Source organism: Gymnoscopelus braueri (genome assembly GCF_963280865.1).
Source record: "Gymnoscopelus braueri genome assembly, chromosome: 14".
Lineage (NCBI taxonomy): Eukaryota > Metazoa > Chordata > Actinopteri > Myctophiformes > Myctophidae > Gymnoscopelus > Gymnoscopelus braueri.
The window spans coordinates 31,364,946-31,392,428 of record NC_137619.1 but is presented as its reverse complement, the minus strand read 5'-3'; the positions used below and the strand labels follow the sequence as shown (position 1 = coordinate 31,392,428).

General features: G+C 44.7%; 1 protein-coding gene across 1 annotated transcript in view; it reads left to right on the top strand.

The window, feature by feature from the left end:
• Positions 1–2,885: 2,885 nt before the first annotated feature.
• The window catches only part of LOC308100967 (ankyrin-3-like), a gene marked incomplete at its 5' end in the record, with an annotated part of 144,595 nt that continues 119,997 nt past the window's right edge, over positions 2,886–27,483 (top strand). Inside the window, one exon of the mRNA XM_080450186.1 lies at positions 2,886–3,008. Coding sequence (XP_080306312.1) covers positions 2,886–3,008 — 123 coding nt within the window. The remainder of the gene's footprint in view (positions 3,009–27,483) is intronic.

The following is a 27,483-nucleotide window of genomic DNA, read 5'->3' as shown; positions in this document are numbered from 1 at the left end:
GGGAAGAGAAGAGGAGAAAAAAAAGACAAATGAGTGAAAAGTGAAGAAGAGAAAAGGGGATTTCACGCTCATGTTGATACATGCCTGGTGTCCACCGACTAAACCTGTTATGTGTCCCTGGTGGGTTGCTGACCCCCCCCCCCCCCCCTCATCTCCTCTCTCTCTCTGATGTGATTTATACTTGGTTGCCCATCGTGTCACACACCAGCAGTAGCCGATCTACAAGATCACAACGCGTCACGGCACAACCTGTTGTGAGTTTGTAGATCTGCTATTTTGCGTGCACGACACCGGCACGCAGCTGAGTATAAATCCAGCTTTATGTGTCCCTGGTGGGTTTCTGCACCCCCCCCCCTCTCTCTCTCTCTGACAGAGATAAGGGGAGATCCCTTTCTCTCTCTCATCTTCTTCCCGCCTCAATCTGTATGCACAGACGTACAGACATTGTACACACAGTTTTCATCTACTCTCTCCAGGGTTAAACTAACACTGAGGATGTCACTGTCTGTGTACATAATATATTGTACATTCACGCGGTCAAGACCAAAAGGAGACAGGCATGTGACAAGGCAGCCCCTCGGCGTCGGTAGGTATACTGTAGGACCCGGGCAGGTTCCCAGGTGCCTCCTCCTCCCCCCTCCCAACACGCTGAGGCAAGGCAGAGGCAGGCGGGGGAAAACAAAGATGGCCGCTGCGTGCTGAGCTTCCTGCCCTCCACGTTGCAGCGTCTGACGCCGGGCACGGTCGACGTGAAGGGCATTCTGACACTAGACGTCATGATGGCTGTTTTTTTCTTCTCGATGTCTTTTGTATTTGTTTTCTTCATATACCGTGTCGTCTGCCTCTTCTTCGGTTGCAGAAAATGAAAAAAGGCGGTCTATTGTTTGTCTTTCTGTGTCCCGTACTCGCTCCCTCCTCCACTTCCTCTACACACCCACAGCCCCTACCCCCTCCCCTCCACCCCCACTCGCCCACACTCCCTCTCCGTGTTCAACAAAGGGCCGTGTGATTGGGTGAAACAAAAGCTCCCCTGGTCCTGTTTGACCTCTCCTTCACGATGTCAGCCGGTGGGAGACGCACGACACACCGCGACTGAATCCACTCACAGACACCGCAGACCGGACGGCTTGTCACGCAGACACATTCGTTTAACTCTGGGGGTGTGCAAATAATGTAACCAAATGCACGGGTCCATTTGGCCACATTAGCACACTGTCAGAATTAAATATTCACTCATGATCTGTCACCTGTATTACTCATTTCGATTTAATCAGTCATTCATTAGTTAATTGATTCGACTGATTAATTGATTGTGTGGTTTTAGTAATTGCCTGTTCATTTTCTATTTTATTTTTTGCTATTAATTTAATTTAATGACTAATGGCTTTCTTTCCCCTTTTCCCTGCAATTCCACATGCAGTTTCACAATGAAAACGATACATGACATGACGAATACAGTTTGTGTCCATTATCGTATTATTGAACACTGTTTATTTTATTTTAATTTATTAGCGGGTCCCATTGTCTTCTTCCGAGAGACAAATTGGCAGAACAGAGGGGAAAAAAATAAACGTTGTCTGTACATGTTAGTGCAGGTCCTTTCCACAGTGTGTGTGTGTGTGTGTGTGTGTGTATGTATGTATGTATGTGTGTGTGGGTGGGGGGGATATCCGCACACAATTACCATCAGGACCATCCAATCCCCATTCCCCATGTCCTCTACACGTACTCCCCCTCCCCTCTCTCACTCAGGCACTTCCAGCTGGTTGTATGGGGGGCATTCATAAGTAAACATGTATACGCACGCACACACGCACACACGCACACACACACACACGCTCCCCTTGACTCACCCCCACCTCTTTTCCTTGGCTTCCCCCAGCTGGACTCCTCTCTCCTTCATGTGCTCACACCCTCAGAAATTGACCAAAATATAATGGACGGGTCCATTTTTATACTCAATCCTCAATTAAGGATTTTACAGTGCACTCACACACACAAATGTTGTCGCACGCACGCGCACACACGCGCACACACACACACACACACACACACACACACACACACACACACACACACACACACACACACACACACACACACACACACACACTGAGTCGTCTGTGTTGTAAAAGAACCGGTAAATCCAGGTATATTCTAGAAGTGAGAGAGAGACTGTTAGGAGGACACACTGAAACAGAGCCGTGGTTGCCTTGGTAACCATTTCCCTCCCTCCCTTCACTTACAATCTCTCTCTCTCTCCTCTCTCTCTCTCTCTCTCTCACACACACACGCTCTCTCTTTGTCCCTCCCTCCACCTCTGTGGCTGGTGATGCTCCTCTCTCTCTCTCTCTCCATCCATCCGGTGTGTCCTCTCCTCTCCTGCTGGACGCGCTCCTCTCCTCTCGCTCACACTGCCAGCCGAAAGATACGAGAGGAGGAGGAGACGACAAGAAGCCAGCCGCTCGCTCTCTTCTCTCGTCTTTCACAGAGAGGAGAGAGAGAGAGAGAGAGAGAGAGAGAGAGAGAGAGGAGACGAGAGAGAGAGAGAGAGAGAGAGAGACGAGCAGTCAGAAGATACCAGAACAGCTAGCCAGCAGATCAGACCAGACCATAGAAGAACATCAACAACAGCCAAAGTAGAACAAGGGTGCTTACAGTATATTAGGACTATAGAGAACATTGCAAAGAAGAACAACAGAACCTATTTCTCCTCCATTCTCCTTTTCAAGGAGGGCATTTTTCTTCCTTTCCCCCCCTTTCCTTTTCTACCCCGATTTTTTTCCTCTGAGATCCCGGTTTTGTAAAAACTTCTCTGGGATTTCAGGTGAGGCGCGCGTAGTGTAGTGTGTGGTGGTACCTTGCTTTTTACCGCGTTCCCCGTCATGGCTCACGCGGCCTCCCAGTTGAAGAAGAATCGGGGGGAGGTGGATGTGAATGCTATAGAGGACGAGAAGGAGAAGAGGAGGAAGAATAGGAGGGCAGCGTCCAAGGAGCTAAAGAGAAAGGTACTATAACGCGCCGAGGAAGGAGTTGACACCGGTGGCCAGCTGCCTGCCTGGGCTGGTGGCTCCATAGGCTCCGCTCAGCTGGCAGCATCACCGGAGCGTGACTCTGTCGCTTTGTGTGTGTGCGTGTGTGTGTGTGTGTGTGTGTGTGTGTGTGTGTGTGTGTGTCCGTCTGCACGACAGCCTATATCTCCGGTGGGCTCAGACTCAGAGACTGTCAAACATGTATACCTGCTGGAGCAAACACATGCAATGTGCGGAAGTTCTATTTCCAATTATCAGGACACATGCATTCCGCTTTTGATAATGTTTCTCTGTGTTCGTCTTATCTCTGTGCGTGCGTGTATGTGTGTGCGTGTGTGTGTGTGTGTGTGTGTGTGTGTGTGTGTGTTTGCGCGCGCGCGTGCCGCGCGTATGTGCGCAAAGAGCTTGTGTGTGCCTCAATACACGTGACAGAGGTGTGCGTGTGCGTGTGTGTGTGTGTGCGTGTGGGCAGAGGGGGGGTATATAACTGTTCAAAGTCAAAGCGATTTCACCTGTTTGTGTTCAATGAGATCTCAGCTGGCTCTGGATCAGGTGAACGCTTTTAAGGTCACTCTAAGCATTTGCCTCCCACTGTCCCCCCCCCCCCTCCTGTCTCGGTCTGTTAATGTTGTCTGCTTTCAGTAGAACTAAGCTGTTAGCAGACAGGGCTTCCTTTACCCCCCCCCCCCCCCCCCCCACCACCCCCACCACCATCCTTGTCTCTTTGTCTCTTTTCAATCGGGAACGCTATTGTTAGCGGTCATGGTTATGGTATCCTGTATATGTTTCCTGAGATCAGTGCATCCAGGTGGCTGATCCATAACGTTCAAATGCAATTATTCCATGTTTAAAGACACATATACAGTCCACGTATATATATGACATGCATTGGTGATGTTGTCAACAGGCAGAGACAAGAACCAAGATAAGCACTGTACAACTCCTTGCACGTTGTTTTGACTTGGTCATGAGCTTTGGTCCTTGTGTGGGTGCAGGCGCGGCGAGCGCGCGCGTGTGTGTGTGTGTGTGTGTGTGTGTGTGAGTGTGAGTGTGAGTGGTGCTGGTGCCGTGCATGTGTGTACCGTATGTGTCTCTGTGTGGGTGTGCGCCTGGATGCACAGACAGTTATGTATAATGCATATGCAACTGAGTTATTGATGACAAAGCTTTTCATATGATGGAGGAGAGAACTGAAGTGCACGTGGCTACCCCTCTGTCTCTCTGTCTCTCTTTCTCTGTCCTTTTATCTCATCTGTCGGATGCATTTCTCTCCTTTTTTTTTTTGATACAAGTTGATTCACTTCATATAGAGTCAGAGGGTATTTGCAACATTAGCTGCCGTCCTAAAAGGGCTTGCAGTGACTTTGAATACATCCCTCACTGTCTGCCATACTTTTGTTTCGTAGGTAAGGCTAATAGATTAGTTTCGGGGTAAAAGCATCCAGGCAGGGCCCTCTGTGTATTGGATGCAGTGAGATTTGACCGTGAGAGATCTGTTCAATAACGGTGACATTTACTGTACTTTGTGCCCATGGGCGCTCGGTTTTGAATTATGCTGCTGGCGACGTTATTCGACCTCGGCACAAACAGCTAGCAGCCAATCCTGCCGAGGCCCTGCTGCAAGTTCTTACGAACCAAAGCGCTGGCCGGTTCCACCGAAGTTGGTCTAACCTTTTCCAAGGGGAATTTATACAAAATATGAATGACTTTATCCGTATCCTAAATGTGCTTCAGAGTCCATTTGCATAATGGTCATGATGCCCCTATGTGCGTAAGCGCATGTGTGAGTGTTTGCGAGGATATCGCGTGTGTTTGTGAGAGATGCTGATCCATATAGGATATATTATCATGGTTCTTATCGAGGGTCATATTTCATGTGCAATAGAGAAGGGAGACGAGGAGAGGAGAGCAGACGGATAGAGAAACGGGAGAGGAGAGGAGTTGTATTGATTAGCTTATGCATAGCACCATCCATAAGGATAATCAGCTTTCTCTTCCCACCTCAGCCTGCCGTGTGTCCTTCCCTCTGTCCTCACACCAATCCACTCTGCTCTCTCTCTCTCTCTCTCTCTCTCTCTCTCTCTCTCTCTCTCTCTCTCTCTTAGGGATGGGACGATATGAAAATTTCATGTCACGATTATTGTGACCAAAATAATTGCGATTTACGATATTATCGCGACAATACAAATTTGCTTAAAACTCTCAAAATGCCACTTTTGCTAACCTCTTAAACCCCATAGCATTAGCATCCATAGTCTGGGGTGGAACATTTGCCCCCCAAAAAAAAAGTACAAAAGAACTGGTATCAAAATGTATTTAAAGTACCAAAAGTTGAAAGTACTCATTATGCAGAATGTCCCATTTCACAAGTTTTCAAATGTATAAAATGTATAACGGCTATTATTGGCAAAGAGATTTATAGACTGAAAAAAGACTGTATCAAGTACGTTCCTTACAGGTGCGTTTTACCAATTCTAGAGGGTTTAAGTGGTACCAGATATGCAGCTCGGCAAAGGTGAATTGATCCCATGCAGTATATGATGGAGGACAATTTCACGATAAATTAAAATCTCTGCCATACGATTATTGCGAGCGTTTTTTATCACGATAAACGATTAAAACGATTATCGTCCCATCCCTACTCTCTCTCACTCTCTCTCACTCTCATGAGTCTTCTCTCCTCTCCTGTCCCTTTGTGTGGCTTTAGTTTCCGCCTTTCCCTCTCCCACCTCCATCTCTCTCTCTCTCTCTCTCTCTCTCTCTCTCTCTCTCTCTCTCTCTCTCTCTCTCTCTCTCTCTCTCTCTGTGTGTGTGTCTCTCTGTCTCTTTCTTTGACCGTCAGTTTTTCATTAGCTGTCACAAAAGAAAAGCAAAGTCGAACACTAAGGTTAATTTGTTTGTTAGTTGTTGTGTATTTGAGGGAGGAAGGAAGTGAACTTCCTAGCCCTTGTATAGAGGCAATCTACACACACACATGCACACACACACGCACACGCACACGCGCACGCACACACACACAGATATACACTAGTCACAATATTTCTTTCTCATTGACACATGGGCATAGACACGTGCTCAATGATCACACTCTTGCATGCGCACAGACAGACAGACACACACACACACACACACACACACACACACACACACACACACACACACACACACACACACACACACACACACACACACACACACACACACACACACACACACACACACACACTCTTAACGCTGGTCAAACACATATCAGAGGGGCTCAGGGCGGTGCTGGCAGCAGACCATAGACCGCTTTTTTATTCCTCTTGATGGGTTTTGGTTTGGCTGCCCTTGCTCTTGCATCGTTTACTCCTGCCTGGTGGCCTTCCAAGTCTCTCTCCCGCTCTCTCTCTCTCTGATCACAAAGCGCATGGGGAGACGGGTGGCAGAGAGATGACACGGTCAGAGCGTGACAGAGTCAGAGGAATGAGGGAGATGGACAGAAAGGACAGAGACGAGGAGGAGGTTTCACAGATACAGATGACGGAGGGACGAGTTGCAGAGTGAGAAAGGGACAATGACAGAGATAAAGGGTAAAGGGTGGGTCTTTGGGGGGGGGGGTCTGTAAAGACAGTGAGAATGACAGAAAGAGAGAGCAAAAAAAGAAAATGGAAACACTGAGAGAGAGAGGAGTGTGTGAGAGATGGGAAATAGCTGAGCGTGTGAGGTCTGCCATTCTTATCAGGCACCACTCAGTTGAGCGTAGACCCTTAATGGATTGCTGGGCGTCTGGGGAACAATCACTGCTGTCTCACCCCTCTCAGACCTTAACCACATTAACCCTGGTGTCCCTAGCAAAAAATAGCAGATCTACAAGCTAGGTCAGCTATTTTTGCTATTATCACACAACAAAGTATGTATATAAGGCTTGAGTGGTAAAAGACATGGTGTGTGTGTACAGGATGTATACATTTTGTGCATGCATGCATCTGTAAACATCTGTGTTCATTTAACTCTTTCCTGAGAGTGTAAACAGTGATCCAAATGGGTCCATTCGGGTCCATTGTTATACTGCAGAGACAGGTAGGGAGATTGCGCACGGCTGTTCTGCAGCCACATTGCAGGTCATCTTAAAGTCTGCACGGGAAACCCCGGTTACAACGTTGCATAAGTTCTCCAAGCTGCTTTACTTCTAATGACATTATCTAGAGCTGGGTGCCTAGGAGCCCCGGCTGGATTCCCTGAGAGAGAGAGAGACATAAACAGAAACAGAGAGAGAGAGGGAGGGAGATGGCCCTTACCAACTCTGGCATGAGGCTGCCTGCTGCTGCCGTGTCCCAGTTTACATGCTGCACCGGTCCAGAACGCACACTGGTGGTGCTGTGCCTATATCTGTCATAAGACTTATGTGGGCCATCGACTACCGTGTGCACAAGCTTATTATTTATCATAGCGCTTCCCTCCTGGTGCTGTATTGATTCTGTAAGTGAGTTTAGGCTACCACTTGTCTAACGTCTCCGTGAATGTGTGTAAAGTAGTTCTGATGGCGTGGCTCGGTAGGGCAACAGGGTCTGTGTGACGTTTCGTTTGTTTCCGTGTTTGTGCTTTCTCCAAATTTCTTTGTAGGCCTCCACACACATACTGTATGTTTTATATCTATTTGTAAATATTTAACTTGCATTTTATAATGGATGTCAGTGGGCTCAAATCGGATTGACACCTTGCCCAATATTGGAGTCATACTGTATGTCATAGATATGTCACAGTACGCCATAGCATAACATCACTGAGTGGCCACATGAAGACCAAGATCCACATGGGAGCCACTGTCATTAGACCCCGTCTTGTTGCTGTTTTTTTTATCCTTCAAACTTTGTTCTTGCTCAAGTGCCTTGCCTCACTAGCTACACTATATCCACTCAACTGACGATAAGAAACTTGGCCCAACACTGCTTTTGGGAAGGCCAGTCCACTTCGATTAAAAGAACCCACTGATGATTAGTGAAATTGAGGACGTCACGTCAATGAGGTGATTAATATATCCTCCAGAGCCACCTCAGCTCTTCATCAATGATGAGCATCCACACCGCGGTGAGGTGTGGTGAATGTAAAGTGTGACTCCTTGCGTGGCGACCTTTCCGCCGTAAAGCGTATAACAAGAGGGTGGATGTCAGGGGCCGCCGGCGTTGTGCTCTCCGTCTCTCCTCCCTCTGAGCGTGCCCATGGTAACGGTGGCACGCCAAGAGTCCCAGGGAGGCCCTTAATAGGAAAACTACACTCTGGAGGTTAGCAAGGGAAGAGAGGTGACAAAGTCACGGTGAGGAACCACGCGATGGGGGAGACGCATGACATCAGTGTGTGTTTTAATGGTTTGTCTCTAATGCTCCTTCCTTCCTTCCTTTCTTTCTTGCATCTTTCTTGCATCTTTCTTTCCTTTGTCTATCTTGCTTTTTTTTTTTTTTCTCCATCTCTAATCTCCTCACCTCACATATATCTCTCTCGGAAACCTTTACGTTTTGTTTAAAACAAAGCCGGCACGTGTGTGCCAAGCCCCCATTGGCCCCCTCCTTCCCGTCAGCCCATGAAAGATGGAGGTTAATGAATTCGGCACTCATGCATGCCTAAGCTAATTGCATTGGCATTGGGGAGCTCCTCCCATATATTACACAATTGTTTTCACCATCAACATGGCTGCAGGCCGGACGGCCGGGCCTACATGTGTGACTTAGAGAAAGCTGCCAAGCTTTCCCTCCTAGTGGTGGCAACCATTGGTGTTGTAGCTTATTTCAGGCTTTTATTTACACAGTATGAGCTAAAGACAGGATATGACCGGGGTTATTTTGCCCTTGGTGTATGTGTGTGATTTTTAATTCGGTTGTGCTTTCAGAATGTGTGTGTGTGTGTGTGTGTGTGTGTGTGTGTGTGTGTGTGTGTGTGTGTGTGCGTGTGCGTGTGCGTGTGCGTGTGTGCGTGTGCGTGCGTGTTTCTAGCTCAGTCCCAGAGTGCTAGTAGTAACCAATAGGAGAATGTTCTCATCACTCAAATGGACGGGCCTGTCAAAGTCAACTGAACCGTCAACTGTAAACAGCTCACCTCACCACACAACATGCACGCTAAAAGAGGATTTCTGTGATTAATAAGAGTTGATCCTTTCCTGCTAGCAAAATGAGAGTTCGAGAAACAGGTGTATGGTATTCTCTTGAGTCTAGCACTGAGCAATTAAAACAGCCCAGTCATTGCTGTATTGATGCATAACGCCTCTCTCAATGGAAATGTTTTCAAGGGTGATGTTTTCAGAGAGACCTTGCAGGACATAATCTGAAGGCCAATGAAGCAGCGGCCTAATTGTTTTTCCCTAAAACCCGATAGTGCCCGCTGCATTGGTAAAGGTTTGTGCATGTAATTCATACACACATAGCCTAATACACTGTGCGAAATCTGTGGTTAGCTTGTAATCCACACTCCTGCGTTCCGCAATGTTGGAAATGTGCAACATCCTCCAAGAGGCTATATTTAAAGACACCTTCACTCAACTGCAAATCAAATCAAATGAAGTTATATATTGTAGCACATTATATACACGGTACATTGTCAATGCATATAAATGAAAAACATTTTTGGGCTATATGCTTTACAAAAACATGAAAACAGTATGCATGACGGTAAAAGCCAATAACAAGTCAAAAGGATTAAAGACAAGTAACAATTTACATAGACCTAGCTGACCCTGGAAGGATGTTTAGTCTTGTGTCCACAAGAGGTAGGAAAGCTGTTCTTGTCCCGGTTCTAGTAATAACTAAAAGTATGGGAGTCAGTCAGCGAATCCGAGGGCTTTTCCTGGAACATGCATGGCGCTATTGCTCTACATTAGTCCCAGTCTCCGAGGGGAAATGAAAGCATGTAAAAAGGATTGTTCTAATTATCGATCCGCCGTTCGGAGGGTCCTCGCCGGGAGAATCACAGCTGGGGGTGTCTTGTCTACACGTGTGTGGCAAAGGTCGGTGGGAGCAAAATGTGTCAGGGAAGCCTCGTAACTGGAGACCACTGTACAGGGGGCATTGGGGGGGGGGGGTGTCTGAGCACTTGGGGAGAAGCCATGTCCATGTGGTAGGAGTGGGCTTGTTTCTCGTGCTCTATCTCACTGCATGCTGTTGGTTTGATATGCCTGACATGTACAGTATGGTTATTATTATTAGCTGTGTGTGTAGTTGGTGAAACACATATGGACAGCATCGAGGAGGAGGCTTTTAACCTCTGCTAAAAGCTAAATATGACATCTTTGTTTAAGGCACGTGGGCATGGAGTGATGCGCACGCATGGGCGAGTCAGAGCGAGAGAGACGGGAGATAGCAAGAGGAGATGGAGGGATGGAGGTAAAGAGAGACAAAGAGAAAAAGATAAGGATTAATAGAGTGAGAGAGAGAGACCACGCATGGACGCAGAAAAGAGAGAGATAAGAATAAAGAGAGAGAATTAGAGGGGAAGGGAATGTGATGGTAAACCTCTAAAGGTCATTTGAAGGTGACTGAAGTCTTCACTGCTACCCTCCTCCTCCATCTCTCTCTTTCTCCCTGTCTCTCTCTCTCTTTCTATCTCTGTCTCTCTTTCTCCCTGTCTCTCTCCCTGTACTGTAGGAATGTGTTCATTGTGTTCACATTTGGCGTGACATATTTCTGATATACGTGCAGCTCTCCCTCTCTTGTTCAGACCGGATTTGGGAATTTTAGTGTCCCCCAAGCATGCTCAGATGTGCGCGCACACACACACACACGCACACACACACACACACACACACACACACACACACACACACACACACACACACACACACAAATAACACCAATAACCATGTCTTTCTAGCCTTCTCCTTTGCTGATAATTGGCATATGGTTGCTCACTGCCACAATAGCTACACACTGCATGCTTGCTTGCGTGTGCGTGTGTGTGTAATGTATGTGTGCTACGAGAGGATATTTCTGTTTGAATGTGACGCATATAATGTGATTCTTCCATTCCTGCTCAGCAACAGAGGGTGAGAAGTCAAGTATTTTGCATTCTAAATCGGCACGTGCGTTATAAATTCCCCCCCGCTCCTCGGAACATAAGCTGGCATGATGATCACAAGCCTCTCTCGGAGGACGCGTCGGAGGACGCGACACTACAGTGCCTCTTTGAAGCTTCCACTGATCCACACACTGTATACATATGGTCTTGTGGAATTGTGTAGGAGGTATTGGAAGAGATAGACCTAGAGAGGAGGCATTCCACTCCGCTGCTCTCAGGGTTAAGCACGATGTATTCTTTGTTGTACGACCCTGTCACGAAAATAGGCAAGCTTCCTTCTTATAATATGGGTCAAATCCGGCGACCTCGGAACGGTCGTCACCAGGTATTCCTAAACGTAACCTCAGTCAAACCATGCCTAAACGTAACCTTATTCCTAAATGTAACCTCGGTAAACTATGCCTAAACGTAACCTTATTCCTAAAACGTAACCTCAGTAAACTATGCCTAAACGTAACCTTATTCCTAAACGTGGCCTCTGTAAACTATGCCTAAACCTAACCTTACTCCTAAACTTATCCTCATTAAAACTATGCCTAAACCTAACCTTATTCCTAAACGTAACCTCAATAAAACTATGCCTAAACCTAACCTTATTCCTAACCTTAAACCTCAGTAAAACGAATACAAGAATACAAGTACCGCTGGGGGTGAGTGGTCCGCGGACAAAATGGGGGTGAGTGTGTTTTGGGGCGAGCGTTCCGGTTACCCCCCAGCCTCCTCCTGTAGTTGCATTTTGGGTCTTCACTATGTCAGCATGTTAGTTGTGTGGATTCATATAGATTGTATCATGTTTTAATACTCTATATGTGTCTCTTTAAGTTCTGCCCTATGAAGGGTTCAAATGTTGTTGTCATGTCCATGTAATAACTCTGTATTTTTAGGGATCTGCTTCAGGGGGGGTTGGTGATCTCAGAGTCTGTGTCATGCTTGCGCAGATAATTCTGTAGTATCATGGGAGCAGAGCCACTCTGCCAAATATAATGCAATATTATCCCATTCAATCCGGGAACGCATCTACAAATGTCTTCTAAATCCTAACAGTTTGGAATGTTCCTCCATGTTATGCAATAGCATAACATATTTTTTGCATGATTCAACTGCCAATCTCAGTCGAATCTATATATATATGTATATATATATATATAAGATTTGCACCGATTTTCACGATTTTTCGAAAAATAGCAGATATACAAGCTCATGGCTATGAGCTTGTATATCTGCTATTTTTTTAATAGCCAAAGTATAAAAATAATGGTTGTATCTAAAATTGAAAATGACACAGATACGTTCCCGGATTTAATGGATTATTGCAATAGATGTTCTTGACAAGAGGGTTTGACTGAAACAAAGTTAGGAGGAATACAAGTGATACTGCTTAAAGACGGGGTGCCGTGATTTTCAGTGATTCCCCCCCCCCTAAAACATAATCATCAGGTATTATGGTTATACTAGGAGGAAGATTTTTTTTCAAAAAAGTGTACAGAAATTGTTAAAATTATGTTTTTATGTGGTCACGCCTCCAGTTCATTAAGTATACCTGGTTCTCACCTTAGCACCTCCTCCACCACCTTAGCACCACCCACCTGTCCTAGTCCCTCCTCCTCCTCATGCCCACACCTGTTGTGTTATGATAATGAGGGGGAGGGTATGTTTTTACTAGGTCACTAAAGCGCTGTTTCTCTATTGGCACGTTTGACCCTCAAGGTTTCAGCCTCCAGGTAGAAACTCAAAATAGTCAGAGAAGACATAAAACACCATAGAAACACCACCAGGGGGCTTAATGAAGTTCTATCAACCTCATAGACACATGAAAAACAGAAAAGGTGCAAAACCATGGCACCACCTCTTTAATAATGCAATAACTGAATCTTCAGTGTTAATTCAAGTCAGAGAGTGTACAAATGGAACCAAATTGCATGGGGAGGGGAGAGACACAGAGAAGGACACAAAGATTGGATCTGGGGAGGAGCGAGGGAGGAGCAGGTGTGGAGGAGAGGAGAGGTGAGTAGGTGACGTTCTGAATAAAGCTAAGCTAAGATAGGAACTGGCGTTTTCTTTTTAAAAGGCAGGAGCTTGCTGAGAGCAGCAATTCAGAATACACACACATGAAAACACAATGAAGTTCTTCTTCATGAGGTCTTTCAGCTGCTCTGAAGCCTAATGTCACCTCCCCCCAACTACTGCTGAACTTCTTAACCCCCTCTCACATAAACACATGCACTGTCAGGTGTGTGTGTGTGTGTGTGTGTGTGTGTGTGTGTGTGTGTGTGTGTGTGTGTGTGTGTGTGTGTGTGTGTGTGTGTGTGTGTGTGTGTGTGTGTGTGTGTGTGTGTGTGTGTGTGTGTGTGTGTGTGTGTGTGGTGTGAGGTGGAGGAAGGGCGGGGGGTAGAGAGAGAGGCACAGCCACCACACTGCCACCACACTATCCATGCAACATCACACTCATTAATCCCCCACTGAGCATCAATGCCAGACCTCTTCCATCATGCTTCTAAATGCACCAAAATGTGTGTGTGTGTGTGTGTGTGTGTGTGTGTGTGTGTGTGTGTGTGTGTGTGTGTGTGTGTGTGTGTGTGTGTGTGTGTGTGTGTGTGTGTGTGTGTGTGTGTGTGTGTGTGTGTTATTGACTCCCATTTATGCATAATATGGCAGGTGTCGCTGTTACACTTGGAGATAAAGCTGGTTGTGTTGAAATGGTACTGTCACTGACACGCACACGTACACACGCACACGCACGCACGCACGCACGCACGCACGCACGCACGCACGCACGCACGCACGCACGCACGCACGCACGCACGCACACACACACACACACACACACACACACACACACACACACACACACACACACACACACACACACACACACACACACACACACACACACACACACACACCACTATGTTGCCCCTTGGGACATAAGCCTTATGGCATGATAATTGCTTTCTTTAGCTCCACCCCACCACCACCACCACCATTGCCATCACCCTCATTCCCTGCTTCCCAGTTAACCACCTGCCACTCCACCGCGTCGCCAGCAGCCATAACTAGAACTGTGGGATCAACCGGCTCTGAACGGTTGCACTGGGAACAACTATGAACCCAGTCGCGTTGGCTCGGTGAGATTGCCGCCAAACGTGTGTTCAGTAAGTTCACATGTAAGTGGAAACAATTCTGCACTGGCCGTGCTTGATCTCTAACCAAAAAAATGCCCCTGCACACTCTTTCAGTGAGGAATAGCATTGTCAAATTCATATCTCGAATGATAGATTTCCCCCCCTGTATCCATGACCCTCCCGTGGTCCCTGTTCAAGGACAGGGGAGTCAGTGTACACACAGTACAATCCTGAGTGTTAATTTAAAAAAAAAAACGGACCCACAAGGGTTCATTTTTACAGCGTACCTGGCCTTGTTGGGCCCTGCCAGACTGGGAGAGGCTGGTATCCTATATAATAGTAGGGAAATGGGCCGTGTTAGGAAATGGGCCGTGTTAGGACAGATCAATGCTAATCACACCTCTTCACGGGCTGGCTCTCTCTTATGGGGGGAGGGGGAAGGAAGGACAGGGAGAGAGAGAGACAGGAGAGTGGGGGTGCTTACAGACTCCCCTTGGGAACAAAGAAACAGCCACATTCACATGAAAAATGTGTTCTGGTTTCCCTGCTATGTCTGTCCCACCACACACTGACACATTAAGTCTGAACGGGGCTAAAATGCTCCTCCAGTACTATCTGATGTAATGCTCGGAACTGTGCAGTAAGGTGTGGTGGTACGTGGAGACCTCATTCGTTTCTGTGTTTTGTAGCCCTTTTTTGCTCATTCAAAGGGCATCCGGTCGCAATACAGCACTTCTTTCCATCGGTGGCTGTTATTGCCATTTCCCCACGTTTTCAAAGCACATAAAGGCTTTGTGGCAGTGCTCGACTCACAAACTTAGGTTACACAAATGTTACGCGCTCCTTGTGCCTCTGTGTCAAAAAATAGACCATATATTTGCTCATGACCCTGAGGGGAAAAACTACACTGCACCGCAAAGGCAGTAATTCAGCGTGAAACGGATGCCATCTTTACTGCAGTGTAATCTTATCCGCCATGGAACGATGGGTGTAATTTCCAGACTGTGTGTGGCATGGGCTGTTGCGTACAGTAGAGCGGGAGGCAAGCGAAAGGGGAGAAAGGCTTGGTATTTGCTGTCCGCTGGCTGGCACTGTACGTCCTTCTGAAGAAGCGAGTTGGCCTGGTGCAGTAATCCAGCACAATGGCAGCTCATAGGGAAAGGTTGATTATAGCTCCAAGGCAGGCGTGGTATTATCACCATGTTTACTGAGCTGGTTATGTGTTAGATCACTGGCCTTTGAACACATCGCTGCATCGTCCATGTGGGGCTGGGCAATGTACATATTGGAATTGTGAGACATTCGGTGTGCTATAAAGGTATTGAACAAAATAACAGTTTAGTCGTTGTATTATTAAACACCGCAGAGAACGTCACTCTGTTGCTTGTCTTTGACCTGTGTTGTTTCAGTAAATAAAGGCATGCTGTATAAAATAAGGAGGTACATAGTTTACTCTAAGTGTGTAATTCAGGACTTCTAGTGAAAAAAGTGACAATGAAATATGCATGGCGAGCAGTATTCAAACCCATTATGTACACTAGCCTGGGCAGGTGTGCCTGAAGATTTATAATACTAAAAATGGTCTCCTCACACAGAAAAGGTGTTCCACTGCACATTGTAAAGCGAGTAAATCCAAGGACGAGGCTTTGAAAAGATCACCGTGGCGCTCTATTCTCTCACATGTGCCTCTATCCCCCACTGAAGACATTCTTAGTCGTCTGACAGTCATAGGAATGTATTTACTGATTGATTAGTTGATTTAATCAACAAATCTGTAAAATTGTGCAAGAAATAAAAGGTTATATCTAGAGTTCACAAGAGATATGCTCAGCATTTAGGAAGAAATAATAAATTCCACATGGAAAAAGCATAAAACGATTAACCAATTAACAGTCTTGGTGCACTAAGATCAAATCAACCAATTAATCGATTCTTTGACAGCCCTGTCTTATATCCTATCATATATTATATCAAGTCATAGCATATCATATTATATCATAACTTCAGGATAGGTGGGCACTAGGGACATCTGGGCACCTCAATGTAAAATTGGCTATTTTGTCCAAAATGTAAAACAATAAAATATATTACTTAAGTAATGTAAAGTATACATGATATGAACATGCACGGTACATCATTATCAGAACAAATTGTTGTTTATGCCCCAAAATGACAGTTTTTGTATCAATGTGTATCAATTGTAGAAATATTAGACCTTAATTGTCGAATGTTTAACCATGTTCTAATCATGTATACGTTACTATTCTTTACTAACATTTTGGAAAAACATGCCAATTTAACACCTATCCTATTACCCTCCAGAGCAGTCTCTTTGCCACAGTCACTTGATTGGCTTTTTCAGCTGCCTTTCTCTTTGGCCATTTGAGGGAGGTACAGTGGCAGTAGTATGCAGATCATGATAACTGTCATTCTCATCACCACCGTAATAATGATCCTGGCTCTGGTCGTTATTTTCGAGCTGGCCCTCATTTGCACATCACAGAGGAAGTCTGTTTGGAGAGCAACTCCCACATAAACCAGTACCAGTAGTCATCAGTTCATCAGTTCATCTCTGCCCCTTCTAAGCAAATATGTAAAAGTAGGAACTGTGGGATTCCTCACAGCACATAGACCTTGGGTAATTCTGAGTCATTACTTAATGGTGAATATAGTTCCCTTTCTAAAGATGTTAGAATATAGAAGAGCTCTATTTGTCTCTAGTCTGCACGTGTACAAGCTGTAGTTACTGTACACAAGAATCGATTTGAGGTTGGCTTAAATGTAAGGTAAATTAATGTAGGCGTGGTGAGGTCCATGGGCCATTATTGCTATGGCTTTTATTATTATAAAAGCTAGACTGGAGACTGGACTGGAGCCATGGATTTATGTTATACTGTCGTTTGAACATATCTTATGAGAAAATAAATACAATGTTCAGTTCAATTCAATTAACTTTGTCTTTATTATTAGTTCACACTACACAGATTTACAGTAAAATACAGTTATACAATTTCACAAAAACAGAACAAAAAAAAACATATAATCTATTATTCAACACTGCAGGTTTTAAGATCACTTAGTGATGTTTGTGAATTCAATTAACCACTTAAGCCTGATATATTCATCGCACGTGTCGTCACAGTGTCACCCGCAGTGTAATCTCTCAAGAACAGATTCTGCACTGCGTGAGAATCTGTCGTGAAGGCTCGTCGTAACATGTACACACTGGGCTACAAGTGGGCGTGCCTTCAGATCAGGAAGCAGGCCGCGCTTTACCCAATCAAATGTAGTGGGCGGGATTCACATGTCCGTCGATCTTTCCCCCTCGAAACAAACCGAAACTAATTTAACAATAGCGTCCGCGGAGCAGACAAAACCACGGAAATATATTCACATTTTAACTTACTCTTTCATCATAGAAACAAGTGGGCTTATAACCAAAACGATCCATGTTCTCTGGGAGAAGTGGTGTTAGTGTTCCGTGTAGAAATATTGTTAGTGGGAATGAAAACATAGTCGCACCAACCGGAAGTGATGCGCTGAAGGCGCATCACAAACACCGGTTTCCCTGTGCTCTGGTGTTACGTTATCGTCCCCCCAGAGCCAACAGACATAGAACAAACAGCAGAGGGCGCTGTTTTTCATTTTCAGTTGGCGATGGGTTCCCAGATTGCCCGCAGTGTCACATGGCGAAAATAGCAGCTCTACAAGTTCGGTGAGTTTGTAGCTCCGCTATTTAAAAAAAAAACAATAATTTGCCTGTGATGACATGCCCAAAATAGGGATGCCAGGTTGAAAGTGGTTAAAGGTAGGGTAAGTGATATTTTTGGGTTAAAACAAAAAGTATTTTGTTAAAAGGTTAAAGCACTATATTCTGATAGTAATCATTGCTATAGAGTGTTTGTTCAGTAACAGGAGTCTCCCCGTCTCTCCAGCTCTTTAATAAACAGAAAATACATTTTTCGGTAGGTGTCAAAATCTCAGCCAATCAGGAGAAAGTACCCATTTTTAAGCTTCATTTTTATAGTGTTCCAGGTCCAATTTTGCCTGCTCATTTCTTAGTGTCATCACTTCCAATTTCACTTGTTTAATCTATATCCTGATTGAGTTCTCTATCCTGATTGGATAAAATTGGAAATGAAACTGAAACTGAAACACTCTGTTTTCTGTTTTATAAAGAGCTGGAGAGACAAGGAGACTCCTTTTACTGAACAAACACTCTATAGCAATGAGTACTATCAGAATATAGAGCTATTTAACACTTATTTTAACCAAAGAAAATCACTTACCCTACCTTTAAGCAAGTACAGCGAATAATATGAATAGCGCAGCTTGGAGGAGTGTTGTTGCTGGTGGTAATGGTGGGCTTGTGGGAGGGTCAGTGTTCAGGACAGTCTGTGTGTGTCTATGTGTTTGTGTGTGCAGGGGGGAAGGGTTGTCTGTAGGTGTTGAATGTGAATGTGGTATGAATGTGAATTGCCCCCGAGGGTAGAGAGGATATCCAGGATTTATGTACTGTAGTGTTCTGCCTGCAGGTGCCCTCTGAGCCACGTGTCTCTGGCCATGAATCTATCACCACCAGCAAGGACAACAAAAAAATACAAAGGGGGTAGAGAGAGAGAATGCAGGGAGATGAGAGAGTTACTGTATGTTGAAGTGGGGGATCGGAGAGGAGAGTGGAAGGTACAGCACTAGGGGAGGTAAAAGGAGGACAGGGGAAGGCACATGAGGAAATGGGGCTGCGAGGAGAGAGGAAGATGATGATAGGAAGAGAAGAGAGGGAGGTGTAGGACGTACAAGTACAGCCCGATTTGATACCAGGTTTTTGGGTCCGATCCCGATTTTGGAGAGTACACCACTAATTAGCAATGTTTTGACCCGTTATTTTGTTAAAAAAAGAAAGAAAGAGAGAAAAAAGGGCTTAATCTAATCCCTTTTAAAAAAAATAAGGTAAATAATCGGGACATCTCCGCTGCATAATTGCTGATAGTATTGGAACTGTCAAAAAAGTCAAATAATAGCCAATATATTGGCAGAAAGGTACATTGTGAGTTAGAGACAAAGTAGGAACTGGTTGGAAAGAGGGAGGAGAGGGATAAAATCAAATGGAGACAGAGACTCCATTTTGAGGGGTTAATTAACGCCCCAGATTTGACTGAGTACTTGTTTGTATTTGGTGTTATCTCTGCACATTCTGGTGTGTGGAGCAAGCAGAACGACAAGCTGTCAATCCCGGAAGACTGATAACGCTAAACAGCAAAGCCATGATGCCGGTTGTTATTATTATAGTGATGATGAAGGTGAAACCTAATCGCCGCTGTATCAGCTCATCCCTCAACGCTCGCGGCCACTTCATTGCCCGTTCACCTCACAGGCTCACTGTTCTAGACATACCTACTGTATGCCTAAAAATATTCCTCGCAATACCTTCATTGTGTGATTAATTACTTTGCTATACAAAAACAAGCTCCCTTCACAAAACATTAGCATTTTATCTATAACATTCTCACTTTCCCCAAGCTGTGACACCTTGATTTCTTTTTTGTTTTTTGTTGTGTTTTATTTTCTTTTTTGTTCATTTCAATAGCTTATCAGGATCCAGCAGTGGCTACAAAACGCCAGGGTGCTGAAAATAGCACAGCCCAAGAGCAGCATTCAAAACCAGCTGCTTTGATGATGTCAGTGTTTTGTCACATTGACAAGTAAGCTGGTTATTTTTGGAGGTTCTCTCTTGTGGTTTAGAATATTATTAACCAAAGAGTTCAAAGGTGCCACACCTCCAGCACAATAATGTCTTAACAGTAATTGCTTTGAACCTTTCCTTCCACTGTAGTACACCGTAGATATATTAAGCTTGCTAAGGCAAAGCAAGTCATAATGTGTCTAGCTACATAATTTATAGAACTGTCTGGTCTTTCTTTCACTGTGACAAACATGTTCAAATCAATGACTCGGAACATGAAATGGCTTATGGTCTGATCAATATTCTACCCATAATTAATAGTGTGATTCTCTCATCCAGAGAAAACTTAACAATGAGTGAAAAGGTGCAGGTGTCCATGTAATGTCTTGCTCACAGACAAGTTCAACAGGAAACCGTTGTTGTGGGGGTGGAACCTGGGGTGGGGGGGCCTTTCTGTTACACACTGTAACCCAAAACGCACCACTGCATTATACTGGCTTCTGGCTTGCAGATCTTGTTTAGATCCTGAACTGAAAACGATTTAATGGCTTCTGGTATATAACATGACATGACATGAGCTGTTTGCTTATCGGCAGGCTTTTAATTTAGGCTATACTTTCTCTCATTACATACTATGAGTAACAGACACATCTTCCTTTCCGCCCATAGGATGATCTAACTAACAGAGCACTTTGCTAGCTGTCAGCATGTGTAGCAGCTGATCGGATGCTCCAAGGCACAGCAATATGAGTCAGGTTGTTGTCGGTGTTGCTGCTGACTTGGTTGCTGTCATTGTGAGTGTGTGTGTGTGTGTGTGTGTGTGTGTGTGTGTGTGTGTGTGTGTGTGTGTGTGTGTGTGTGTGTGTGTGTGTGTGTGTGTGTGTGTGTGTGTGTGTGTGTGTGTGTGTGTGTGTGTGTGTGTGTGTGTGTGTGTGTGTGTGTTGCTGACTGGGATGCTGTCAGCTGTACTTCAGACAGCTTGACACCTACAACGTTCTTCAACTTTTCCAGAGCCTTCTCTCTTGACAGGCAAAGGGCCGCTCAAGCTGTTAGCAAAGCCAGATTTTTGGGTCTGATGCCGATAGTGAACTTAGATTTGATTAAAGTAAAAAAAAAGAAGAGATGCCTGGTTGAAAGTGGTTAAAATCGGGACATATCAGATGCATTATTGCCAATATCGATGTCATAAGAAAGTAAAATAATGGCCGATATATCAGCCAAACCGATATATCGGTCTGGCTCTAGTTAGCAAGAGTACATGCTGAAGTGTTGGAACTAAGCAGAAGTGCCACAGGGAAGAGACAACAGAGAACGTTGAGTTTGGTCACACTCTCACTTTCACGCTTTGATCCTTTTCATTGCGAACATTTAATTGAGTTAATTATGAATACAGAATGAGAATGAGTTTGTCTCAAAATACATTCGTAAGAGCCCTGCGTGAAGAAAACATTTTATTCCTGTGCTTGCATGGATTACAAAGTTTCCCTCCATAGGGGTGCAACAGTTAATCGAACTAATTCATTTAATCGATTATAAAAAAAGTATTGATCATCCCAATGATTACCATTGATTACACACGTCACATAACAATGTGAGCTTGTAGATTGTCTGTATTCACTAGTCTTGCACGACACTGTTGTGCAACAAAGTATAAAATAGGGCATAAGTTATTTGGTTTGTTGTGTATAAAATGTAAAAAAAAAACAGCTTCTCGATTATTTGATTAATCGAAAAAGTTATCAATAGAATAATAGCAAAGAAAATAATCGATGGTTGCAGCCGAGCTTGACTTAAATCCAATTTGTGCACACAGGACCAATAATGATACTAGACAGACGGTGGCCATTTTGAAAGCAGTGCGGAAAGGGGCTACAGCACAAATGGTTGATTGAGGAGGGTGGGTGGTTGATTGAGGAGGGTGGTGTGTGTGTGTGTGTGTGTGTGTGTGTGTGTGTGTGTGTGTGTGTGTGTGTGTGTGTGTGTGTGTGTGTGTGTGTGTGTGTGTGTGTGTGTGTGTGTGTGTGTGTGTGTGTGTGTGTGTGTGTGTGTGTTAGGGCTCGGCAATATATCAATATTATATCGGTATCATTATATGCTTAATTTATACTAAACCATAGAAATGGTAAAATAGTACATCAACAAGTTGAAGTTGATTTTTTATACTATCGTCAGCATTCGATGTTATTGTCACAATATTGATATCGAGGTACTTGGTCATTTTGATATTTGATGTTGTCCATATCGCCCAGGCCTAGTGTGCATGTGTGCGTGCGTGCGTGCGTGCGTGCGTGTACAGTATGTATCAGTCTACTTGTACTGCGTGCCATGGTGGTTATCAAAGTGGGGTCCGGGGACCCCCAGGGGTCCTTGAGGGGGTTCCAGGGTGTCCCCAGCTAAATGTGTTAATACAGCATCACAATCATTTTAACCATTTATACGCGTTGGCTATTCAAAGATAGCAGATATACAAGCTCACAGCGCGTCACTTCGTACCACGCTGCGAGCTTGTACATCTGCTATTTTTTTTTTTTTTTTACACAAATCTTTTCTTCTGGGGGGTCCCTAGCACAAAACATTTTCAGATGGGGGTCCGCGCGGCCAAATATACATCAATTTGGGGGTTCCTTGAACCACTGCCCTAGTAGCATCTGTGCATACTGTAGCTCTTGAGAGGCAAGTGAAGGTGAGCTGAACGAGGGGGTGGAGCAGAGCGAAACCAGACCAAAGTGGTTTGATGGAGTTGTAGTGGTGCTGACGCTGCTGTAAGCACCTCACATACTCTACATTTAGATCTGTCTAATATTTGTCTCATCAACAAAGACACTTGATATTCATTCATAATCTGTGCCATGAAAGCTTCCCCCCAATGTTTTCCATTTTTCTGCTTATTTGTAACCATAACCTTATACCGCCCTCATCAAAGTCGTCAAGCGAAAATGCGTTGTGAAGCTATTTATAGACCAATTATTGGTTTATCAACATTGAGACTGGATGCACAGGTGATTGTTTCATGCAATCAATTCTCAGCCTGTTGTTTCGGGGTGCGCTAGTTTCAGCACACCCCAACCCCCTCTTGTGTGTTGGCTAGTGCTGCGCGCCCTAGCGAGACCTGACAGAATGGGTTTGACGCTTGCGCAGTATGACGCTTGCAACCAGCGTGACGTCGTCTGTTAAGGGGTCTATAGACTGAGTAATAATGAGGAAAGCATGGCTACAGTATATAGTTTGTTATTGTTTAAAAAATGTGTGCACTGCGCAGAAATCGGTACATCCCTCCCCATGTTCCCCAGTTCCTCAAAAATGTACTCTTTAATTCACTTTAGCGATTCAGCATTTTTGCAGGACATCGACACATTTGTAGGTTAATAGATCATATGAGGACGCAGCTGGAAACTGGTACATCATACAATAGATGATAAAATCAGAACAGTAAGCTACATTACAGAGACAAACAAGGAGAAAAAAATAAATTACAGTACAAAAATATATATATATATCTCAAGGAGCTGCTAAGTGGGCTACAGAAGACCAGAACAAAATGTAATTTAGTACAACAAAACATCAAAGAGGATGGTAGGCTGCTACGAGAGCAGACAGAGCAAAAAATACATTAACCACTTAAGCCCTATTTTATACTTAGGGTATTCAAATAGCCAGTCTGTAAGGCCGATGCGACATGTTGTGAGCTTGTAGATCGGCTATTTTCAAAAACGTTTGACAAATCTGGACAGATTTTAGGGTATTTTTACATTGTGGTATTGATACTTTTACTTAAGTAAATAATCTGAGTACTTCTTCCACCACTGACTGCAGCCATCAGTCAAGGTTGTGTCTTATTACAGGTCATTAGTTCTCCCACTCAGCTGCGACCTTGACGCTGCCTGCTGAAGCACGTGGATGTGCCATAGTAGACAAAATGTATGTGTGGAGTGTGTGCATGTGAGTGAGTGGGTGAGTGGGTGAGTGAGTGAGTGAGTGAGTGAGTGAGTAAGTGAGTGAGTGAGCGAGCGTGTGAGCGTGTGAGCGAGTGAGCGTGTGTGAGTGTGCGTGTGTACTGTGCATGCTCGCACATGTTCAGGGCAGGCCTGCGTGCTGTGTATGTGTGACAAATTAACCCCTTTGAATCAGCTTATGTGTGTTCATGTTGATTTACCCATACGTATACGTATGTTGTGTGTTTGCGTGCATGTGTATTTTGCACATGCTGTACTGTAGGTGGATGTACGGAGCCAATGGCTGCGACATGATGGTGTGTGTGTGTGTGTGTGTGTGTGTGTGTGTGTGTGTGTGTGTGTGTGTGTGTGTGTGTGTGTGTGTGTGTGTGTGTGTGTGTGTGTGTGTGTGTGTGTGTGTGTGTGTGTGTGTGTGTGTGTGTGTGTGTGTGTGTGTGTGTGTGCGTGCGTGCGTGCGTGCGTGCGTGCGTGCGTGCGTGCGTGCGTGCGTGCGTGCGTGCGTGCGTGCGTGCGTGCGTGCGTGCGTGCGTGCGTGATCACACATGCCAGCAGCCTTGGAGAGCAGACAGCTCCGACTGTGTGTGTGTGTGTGTGTGTGTGTGTGAGTGAGTGATGGATAGCGAGTGGGGGTCACAGGGGTCAGCCCTCGTACAGAGATAGGCGGGGGGCTCTGAAGGATGCGGTGTCACAGGACCCACCCTGGTGCTCAGGGAGAAGGGGTTGCAGGCCACAGAGGGCGACATTTGTCGTTGCCCAAATTTTCAATTCAAGTACATTTTATTTTAGTGCCAAATCACAACAGGTTGTCTCAAGACACTTTACATATAGAACAGAGACCTGACATTATCCCACCCTGAGCAAGCATTTTTTGCGACGGTGGCAACGGAAAAACTCCCCCTTCACTGGAAGAAATGTCAGGCAGAATCAGGCCCTATGGTGGGCGGCCATCTGCCTTGACCGTGTCCTGGGGGGGGGAAGAGAGAGGGCGAGAGGAGAGAGACATAGAGAAGGAGAGACAGAGAGAGAGGGAGAGACACAGAGAGAGAGAGATACCGTATACAGTAAGCAGTAGCAACAGCAATAGTGCCAATAGCACTAGTGACTCCTACAGGTTGGTCAGGGCCTGCCTGTCAGCAGGGTTGTTGAACTGTGAGGAAATAGGGTGTTTCTGCACACGTGCTACGAACCTCCTCACTGGCGGGTGAAACGGAACAGCGGGCGACTAGTCTGAAGACAACCAGTAGGGGTCAGCAGTGATATAAGACTACACACTTTGTGGGGATATCGGGAATTGACATAATGACTAAATGAAAATCGGAGGGACAACTGGTCAAGTCACAAACGCTACACTCTAAAATTGTGAGTGTTAAAGGTCCATTTGGTTGTATTTGTATCTCTCACAGCGTTACCTATGGATAAAATAACACTAAGGATTTTACTGTGTAGTTGCCTTTAACTCTTTGACTGCCAGAGTATTTTCATAAAGTACTCCCCCAGTGCCAGCAATTTTCGTGTTTTTTTATTTTTATATTTTGAATTTTTTTCATGAAAATAATTTAAAGACACATAAGTTAAAGACACAGCACAAATCCGCCACTAGAGAGCAGCACATGACAGCTTGATCACCCTTCTTGAGAGATTAGACAGGGAAACACATGAAAACGGATGTGACGGAGTCCCAGATTGTCTGATCGGCCAAAATTACGATGTGATACACGACGGCGATGACTGATCGTCACCCAGACCATAGATTATAGAAGTGAACCTGTCCGTTTGTTTGTTATACCCTGTGAAAAACCGTTTGTTTACCTATTCTGGACGAAAATGACCGGGGAAAAAAATCAAAAACCGGAAACGGAATCCAGGTCATGAAACCGGATGCAGATGTGGGTGAAGTAAGTGGAACTCGAAAATAACATTGAATATTAAGCAGCATAGCGCAATCAGAGATTAAACAATGAACGCGCGTCCAGCGCGTCGAACGCGTCGACGGCCAACTGGACAAAGTAGCTATTGACGCGTTATCGCGTCAAGGGCAGTGGATTTTGTTGCATTAATTTGATTGATTTGAGCTATGCACCCATGCATCATGCACTGAGATCCACCATCTATGAAAGACCAACTGACATTTTACAGTACTAAATGGTATGTTATGAGCAGCCTATGCATTATTTAGATGATATACTGTAGGACAGTACAGAGACAAGGAACTGGGGGCAGACTATTGTACATTGTGTCAAGCACTGTTGCTAAATGAGAGAATTGCCACCTTTGGTCTGTTGCTAAGATTTTGAACGTTGGCACAAATGGTGTGATGACCAGGCGGAGACATTGATATAAAGTGTTCACTGGAACCTGTCCTGTTTTTCACCATGTTCATTGTTAAAAAATGCAGGCTTACAGCTGTACTGTACAGTGGGTTGAGCCAAACAGTGTAAGTGCCAATTTGTGCAGGAGAGAGGAGACATTAGAGCTCTGCAGTAACCACGTTTGTCCAGAAGGTGAGTGTGTCACTGTCAGCTTCTTTCAGTGCAAGGTTTTCCTGGAGGACAATCAACTCCCTTTGCAGAGAAGCAGCACTGGCCCATGGGAAGAGTTGTTGTGCTTCTGCAGGTTTTCAATTATTGTCTGTTACAATAGTTTTGGGAAGTGGAGCAGTCCCTCCTGTAGGTAAAACAAAATAAAAGGCAAAGTGGCTGGACTGTCTATGGCCAGGCAGGGCAGTGTGCAAAATTGTGGGCAATTTGCAAGATGAAGCTACTGTGACTAGTGTATATAATGTATATTCCTGGATATTCATCTGCAATTTTCTGTAGTGATTCTAGCAATATTTGTTATCAGGAGTAGGACGTCCCTTCTAAAAACTACAGAGATGTCAAAATAGTTTTAGTTGTGGGACGACAGAATACTAATGACATAAGTTAAAGTAATACTAGGTAACTTTTTCAACAAAACTAAAGTTAAATTGTATATCTATATTGTGAGTGGCAAATGTTTCTCAACACCCACTCCATGAATTTCACCCCCGAAAGCCTTTTCTATTATATTTTCTATTGAAACGGTGGCTAGGGTAGTAATTCCCGCGAAAATGATGTCATCCGTCCGGAAAACGGAAACGGAAATGCACCGGTTTCCTGTTTGGCCAGGAACTACCGCACCGTTTTCCTGTTTGGCCAGGAACTACCGCGCTAATAACAAAAAGGAATCTCACGCTGTTTTTAAGAGATTGTAGGATTTGAAGATCGAAAAACAACAGCAAAAGAACACAGCTCACGGTAACTAACCAGCAGAGGCTGCTAAAAAATCGTTATTTGTGGACCTGCATTGTATTACTTTAAGTTTTATGATAAATAAAACAGAAAAATAATGGCATGTAGGATGAGATTACAATTTACAATTTAGGCATTTAGCAGACGCTCTTAATCCAGAGCGATTTACAGTAAGCAAGGACAACACAACATCAAATGCATAGAAATAGTCATCTAATAATAAAATAAAATAATACATAAAGTAAACCAAGGATCCAATAATAAACAAATACATAAGTAAACCAAGAAACTATTATCAGCCTGTACATATACACAACTATACACACTATAGGATGCCAGGTCAACAATGACCTGGCATCAGTCTACATAACATGCTATCTA